The sequence below is a fragment of the Monodon monoceros genome, unplaced genomic scaffold, assembly GCF_005190385.1.
Source record: "Monodon monoceros isolate NGI ecotype Baffin Bay Population unplaced genomic scaffold, NGI_Narwhal_1 Super_Scaffold_21, whole genome shotgun sequence".
In the NCBI taxonomy this organism is placed as follows: domain Eukaryota; kingdom Metazoa; phylum Chordata; class Mammalia; order Artiodactyla; family Monodontidae; genus Monodon; species Monodon monoceros.
The window spans coordinates 30,163,311-30,170,110 of record NW_021703778.1 but is presented as its reverse complement, the minus strand read 5'-3'; the positions used below and the strand labels follow the sequence as shown (position 1 = coordinate 30,170,110).

At 48.7% G+C, this 6,800-nt stretch overlaps 1 protein-coding gene across 1 annotated transcript in view; it reads left to right on the top strand.

Annotated features, from left to right (window-relative positions):
* Positions 1 to 4: 4 nt before the first annotated feature.
* Positions 5 to 6,800, top strand: part of PCSK6 (proprotein convertase subtilisin/kexin type 6) — a gene marked incomplete at its 5' end in the record, with an annotated part of 186,580 nt that continues 179,784 nt past the window's right edge. Inside the window, one exon of the mRNA XM_029237061.1 lies at positions 5 to 184. Within this exon, the coding sequence (XP_029092894.1) occupies positions 5 to 184 (180 nt within the window). The remainder of the gene's footprint in view (positions 185 to 6,800) is intronic.

Here is a 6,800-nt window from a genome sequence, read left to right as displayed (position 1 = left end):
CGGGCTCCGGCCGCTCGCGCCGCGCCCCTGGCGCTGGCTGCTGCTGCTCGCGCTGCCCGCCGCCTGCTCCGCGCCGCCGCCGCCGCGCCCCGTCTACACCAACCACTGGGCGGTGCAAGTGCTGGGCGGCCCGGGCGCCGCGGACCGCGTGGCCGCGGCGCACGGCTACCTCAACTTGGGCCAGGTGAGTGCGACCGGCCCGCGCGCCCGAAACTTTCCCGGCCTCCGGCGGGCGCGGCGCGAGGGGCCGCCCTGCAGGGAGTCGCCTGGGAGCGCGGCGCGCGGGGCCCTCGGCGGGGACGCCGGGGCAGGCCCGGCGCTATGGGGTCAGCGCCCCGGGCGCGGGCACCTGCCCAGCCGCGCGGGAGGGGAGCCCGTGGCGGGAGCCGTCCTCCGTGTCTCCCGAGCTTGTCCCGCCGCCGACCCCGGCCTCTCCGCGCCGGGCCCTCTGACCTCGACGGGCCGCGCGGGGCTCAGGAACCTGTGCGCGGGGCTCAGGAACTTGTGCGCGCGCCGGAGGGGCAGGCGGCTGCGGGGGTGACGTGCGCTCCCTAGGTGTCCGCGACTCCCGGAGGGAGGGCGGCCGGTGTCTGCGCCCGGGAGGCGCGGGACCGGGCAGTCGCGCCGAGGGTTGGAGGCTGCGGTCCCGCGTTTGAAACCCCTCCAGGCTTCTGGCGGCGACGGCGGGGGTGGAGGGAGTTGGCTTTGTTTCTGGGCCTCCGCGCGGGGTTCTGATGGTAGTTCTCTGCGGACCAGATGTATGACCTTAGGCAAGTCACTTCCTGTCTTCTCCATCTGTCCGGACAGTGACAGTGCGTACGTGCGCAGTGGTTGCGACGATCCTGTGTTTTCTGGCCGCAGGGCACCTGCCGGGCCTGACCCTGGCCGGGGAGCCAGGCGTCCTCCCGTGGCCTCGCCCTCAGGACTGCTGTCAGTTAGCAAGAGGGGACAAACTCCGGGCACAGAGGCTGCATAACTCCAAAGGACCTCGGTGGCCGGTCCCTTTTTCCAGCTCCAACCCTACAGGGTGGCAGTGGGGCAGGTTGATCCTGATTTATGGCGGGGGGAGGGGCCGCAGCAGCCTCAAATGTGCGGTCCTACCAGTGGACCTCTCTGTGCAGTGAACAAGTCTCCTACAAACTACACACTTAGAGGATCAAATGGAGTGACAGGGACGTGCGCGCTCATAACTCAAGCCCTACTGCCAAGTGGCGTTAAATTCAGTTTCATCGTTATCCGTGACAGAAGCCAGCAAAGTGTGGTGCGGCCCAATGTAAATGACATCTCTTTGCATCCTGAGTCTAGTCCAGATGCTGCTAATATGAGATGTGCCACCTTTGGGAAAAGTGGATTCTACCTGTTGCAGCTGTACTTCACACCGCAGGTTAGAGTGTGTCTGAAAGAACCCATCACATCCTTTGTATATCTTTTTTTGTTGTATTTTGACCACTCAAGTCTGTCCAAACATCCTGTGATTTAAGATTTGCATTTGGGTAGCACTGGCTTCAATTCTCCCTGTGGTTCCTAAGTCTCCCTGGTTCATGGTCCAGACTGAAGAAGGGGCTCCTCAGGGTCCATCCGGCGCCTTGCTTGCCCTGTTGGCTTAGGGCCCCAGCTCCTGCTAAACTTGGCTGCTCTGCCCAGATGGTCCAGCAATTTGTCTTCCGCTAAAAGTGACTCTTAAATGGCGTGGCAAATTACAAATTACAAAGTGCCTGGGTTTCTGGCTCTTACAATTAAATGAGCAGAGGGGAACTGAAGTTGAGTGGAGAGCTCCTGGACATTGCAGGAGAGAGGCATGGTGCCTCCCCCTCATGACTCCTGTCCTTGGGGATCAGAAATGCCAGTCCCCTGGCCACGCCCGATCTTTGAAACAACTTCTGTCTGACTCACTGAGTTGCTTGTGCATGAAGTCCGCAGTCCTCACTTTGCCTGTGGGAGAGAAGTTTGCTCAGGGTGTGCACCCCTCCACCCGGGACCTTCTGGGGGAGCATTTCAGGGTCTCCCCACTTGGTCCAGGGCAGCCAGGGTGGACTGCACACAACGTGGTCGCTCAGCCTGGTGGGCGTGCTTCTGGGGCTGCTGCTGGAGGCACTCTCAAACGGAGGGGCTGGTTGGTTTGGGATACGAGCTGTGTCAGGCGAGTGTGTGTGTGTGTGTGTGTGTGTGTGTGTGTGTGTGCGCGCGCGCACGCGCGCTTGCAGTTACTCAAGGAGGGCCTGTTATTCTTTATTCCCAAACCCGCTTTCCTGCCCACCTCCCCCAAGTGCATTGCTAATGTGGAAAAGGCCTGGAGCACTCCACCTTCTACCTATTCACTAAGAACTCTTTAAAAACCTTATTTGCCTTTTTCAGCCAGGAGAATTTGTGACTCATAAATAAGATGTAGATATCATTCGCTTTGATTTATGGGTGAGTGAACTGCGGTGAAGCGCGGGCTGGAAGCTGTTTGTGTTCACACAATAAGAGTGTGTCACCTCCAACAGTTACGATTCGTCCACTTCGTCTCCTGCTGCGTTCTCTGGTCCCAGGTCTCCTTTGGGTGACTCTTTCCCCAAACCCTTCATGGGCAGTTAGTGTTATGCCCGGTACCTGCCCTGACCCTTTTTCTCCTGAGTCTTTGCTGCGCTCAAGTTCTGGCTTCATTGCTTTACTTTCTTTCTTTCATACAATTGATAACCTGATTCTGTTTATTTTATGTGGTGCAAAGGTAAATTAGACCAGTGGTTTTTCACCTTTCTTGAATTGTGGGTCCTCTTCAGAGTCTGATAAAGGCTCTGGATCCGCTCCATTTAAAAATATGCATCATCAGGAACAAGACAAATGAGCCTCTTTTGGCCCTGGGGGCCCCAGATAATGCAACACAATTTACAAAAAAAGGAATAAAAATTGGGAAGAGTCAAATGTCACTCTTGACAGGTGACAAAATTAGCCACAAGGATAATCCGAGAGAACCTGGAGACCAACTAATGAGAGAGTTGAGTGGGTGCTTGATCAACAGGAGCTGCCCGACAGTGGCCACAGCTGCAAAGATGAGAGGAATTATAATTCCCTGCAGCATAGGCACTGTTAGAGACTTAGGAATAAATCTTAGAGTAGCGCGAGACTTTCGTGGAGAAGATTACAAAACATTTAAAGAAGCATTGGGAGAAAGAAGGCCTGAATGATGGAGAGACAGATTATGTTCTTGATGGGAGGGCTGACTGTCACAGGTCCCCTGAATTAACGTGTAAATTCAGTGTCGTCTAGTTGTGGTACCCATAGGTTTTGTTTTTTTTTTTAAGCCAGGTATGAGCTATTTATTTATTTTTGATTTTGACAGTTTGGGAATTTTTATCTTTTAATAGTGGAATTTGACATATTGGCATTTACTGTTCAAACCATGTGGTATTACTTCATTTTTTTTAACAAAGTATTTTTTTAATTAAAAAAATTATTTTAACATTTTTATTGGAGTATAATTGCTTTACAATGGTGTGTTAGTTTCTGCTTTGTAACAAAGTGAATCAGCTATACATATACATATATCCCCATATCTTCTCCCTCTTGCGTCTCCCTGCCATCCTCCCTATCCCACCCCTCTAGGTGGTCACAAAGCACTGAACTGATCTCCCTGTGCTATGTGGCTGCTTCCCACTAGCTATCTGTTTTACACTTGGTAGTGTATATATGTCCATGCCTCTCTCTCACTTTGTCCCAGCTCACCCTTCCCCCTCCCCGTGTCCTCAAGTCCATTTTCTATGTCTGCATCTTTGTTCCTGTCCTGTCCCTAGGTTCTTCAGAACCATCTTCTGTTTTAGATTCCACATATATGTGTTAGCATCCGGTATTTGTTTTTCTCTTTCTGACTTATTTCACTATGTATGACAGATTCTAGGTCCATCCACCTCACTACAAATAACTCAATTTCATTTCTTTTTATGGCTGAGTAATATTCCATTGTATATATGTGCCACATGTTCTTTATCCATTCATCTGAAGATATATAGATTGCCAACAAACACATGAAAGGATGCTCAACATCGCTAATCACTAGAGAAATGCAAATCAAAACTGCAATGAGGTATCACCTCACACCAGTCAGAAGGCCATCATCAAAAAATCTGCAAACAATAAATGCTGGAGAGGGTGTGGAGAAAAGGGAACCCTCTTGCACTGTTGCTGGGAATGTAAATTGATACAGCCACTATGGAGAACAGTATGGAGGTTCCTTAAAAAACTAAAAATAGAACTACCATATGACCCAGCAATCCCACTACTGGGCATATACCCTGAGAAAACCATAATTCAAAAAGAGTCATGTACCACAATGTTCATTGCAGCTCTGTTTCCAATAGCCAGGACATGGAAGCAACCTAAGTGCTGATAGGTTTTGATATGGAGTATGAAATCACACAAAGGAAGAGTAGGGTCTTGGAATACCAGAGACGACTCTGAGAAGGGAGATGGGCAGCGTCTCTGCCACCATAAGCCTTGGTGATCACAGCAGCTCCGCCTTGGCCCAGTGATGGTCTGGTCCATCGGTGGAGTTGACTCCAACCCAGGCATATGTGGGAGCTTGTATGTAAGCAGAAGAGGCTCATGTGGATGGGAAGTCTGGGCAGTTCAGTAAACGGCGCTGAGAGGGCCAACTCTCTGCAGGGAAGGGCAGCCAGACCCTCACCTCACACTCCATAACAACAAACTCCAGATGGAATGAGAGCCTGAATGTGTAACTGCCATGGAAGGCCTTTATGACATAGGGAAAGGAAAGGATTCCTTTTTTTAAAAAAACTTATTTTACTGAATTATAGTTGATTTTCAGTGTTGTGTTAATTTCTGCTCTACAGCAGAGTGATTCACTTATATATACATTCTTTTTCATATTCTTTTCCCTTATGGTTTATCCCAGGAGATTGGTTATAGTTCCCTGTGCTATACAGCAAGACCTTGTCGTTTATCCATCCTATGTATAATAGTTTGCATCTGCTAACCCCAAACTCCCAATCCATCCCTCCCCCACCTCCCGCCTCCTTGGCAACTACCAGTCTGTTTTCTGTGTCTGTGAGTCTGTTTCTGTTTCGTAGATAAGTTCATTTGTGTCATATTTTAGATTCTACATATAAGTGATATTGTATGGTATTTGTCTTTCTCTTTCTGACTTACTTAGCATGATAATCTCTAGGTCCATCCCTGTTGCTGCAAATGGCATTACTTCATTCTTGTTTTATGGCTGAGTAATATTCCATTGTATATATGTACCACATCTTCTTTATCCATTCTTTTGTTGATGGACATTTAGGTTGTTTCTGTGTCTTGGCTATTGTGAGTAGTGCTGCTACGAATATAGGGGTGCATGTATCTTTTTGAATTAGAGTTTTGTCCAGATGAATGCCCAGGAGTGGGATTGCTGGATCATATGGTAGTTCTATTTTTAGTTTTTTGAGGAACCTTCATACTGTTCTCCATACTGGCTGTACCAATTTACATTCCCACCAACAGCGTAGGAGGGTTGAGAAAGGAAAAGATTTCTTAAACAAGATGCAGAAAGATCAAATAAAAAAGGGAAGAGATTGATCCATTAAAAGTTCTGTATAATAAAGGCTTCATAACAGTTGAAAAGCAAATAAGAGAGTAGGAAAAGTATTTATAACATATAACAGATTAATGTGTAGATTATTTAAAAAGTTATAAATCAATAAGAAAAAGGATAAATGCCAGGTAGAAAAATGGAGAGGCATATGAATAGGGAATTGAATGAAAAAGAAACCCGGATGAGAAAAGATGCCTAGCCTCCCCGGGAGCTGTTGGGGCAATGCAGCTTCAGGCGATAATCCCATTTCACACCTATCTGATTGGCAGACTGGGAACGTGTTAGTATGAAGTGTTGCCAAGGCTGTAGAGGAGCTGGAACTTTCAGATGCTGCTGACAGAGTGGAAATGGGGACAACTACTTGGAGAGTAATCTGGGGTCAGGTCACATCAGCAAGTCCACATCTCAGCTTTGTCATAAGAAACTCTTGCACAGGTGCACCGGGAGACTTGTACCAGAATGAACACAGGGGCATTTTTAAACGAAGGGAAACACAACCTAAATATCCATCAGCAGAAGAATGGAGAGACATATCGAAATAGCCACACCCTGGGGTACTCAGCAATACTTAGAAATGAGTGAGCTAGGCATGTATCTACACAGATAAATGTCAGAAATAATGTTGAGTGAAAGAGGCACGTTGTCCATGTACAATGTAATAGTATTTATGTAAACTTAAAAAAACACTGAGCCATTCTGTAATATTTATGAATGTTTACACATGTAGTAAAAGTATAGAAGCTTGGGCTGGAAGGATCCACAGCAAATTCTAGTTAGTAGTAGAATTTCAAACTTCATCTGCAGTGTTCTAATTCTTCATGCACTTTGTAGACATATATGTAATATATGCACTTGTAGGGACTTCCCTGGTGGCACAGTGGTTAAAAATCTGTCTGCCAACGTGAGGGACAAGGGTTGGAGCCCTGGTCTGGGGGGATCCCACGTGCCGCGGAGCAGCTGGGCCTGAGGGTCACGGCTGCTGAGCCTGTGCTCTGGGGCCCGCAAGCCACAACTGCTGAGCCCACGTTCCACAACTGCTGGGGCCCGCGTGCCTGGAGCCTGCGCTCCGTAACAGGAGAGACTGCTGTGGTGAGAGGTCCACACACTGCAGCAAGGAGTGGCCCCCGCTCGCTGCAACTGGGGAGGGCCCGCACATAGCAAAGAAGACCCAGCGCAGCCATTAAATAAATAAATAAATAAATAAATAAATAAATAAATAAATAAATAA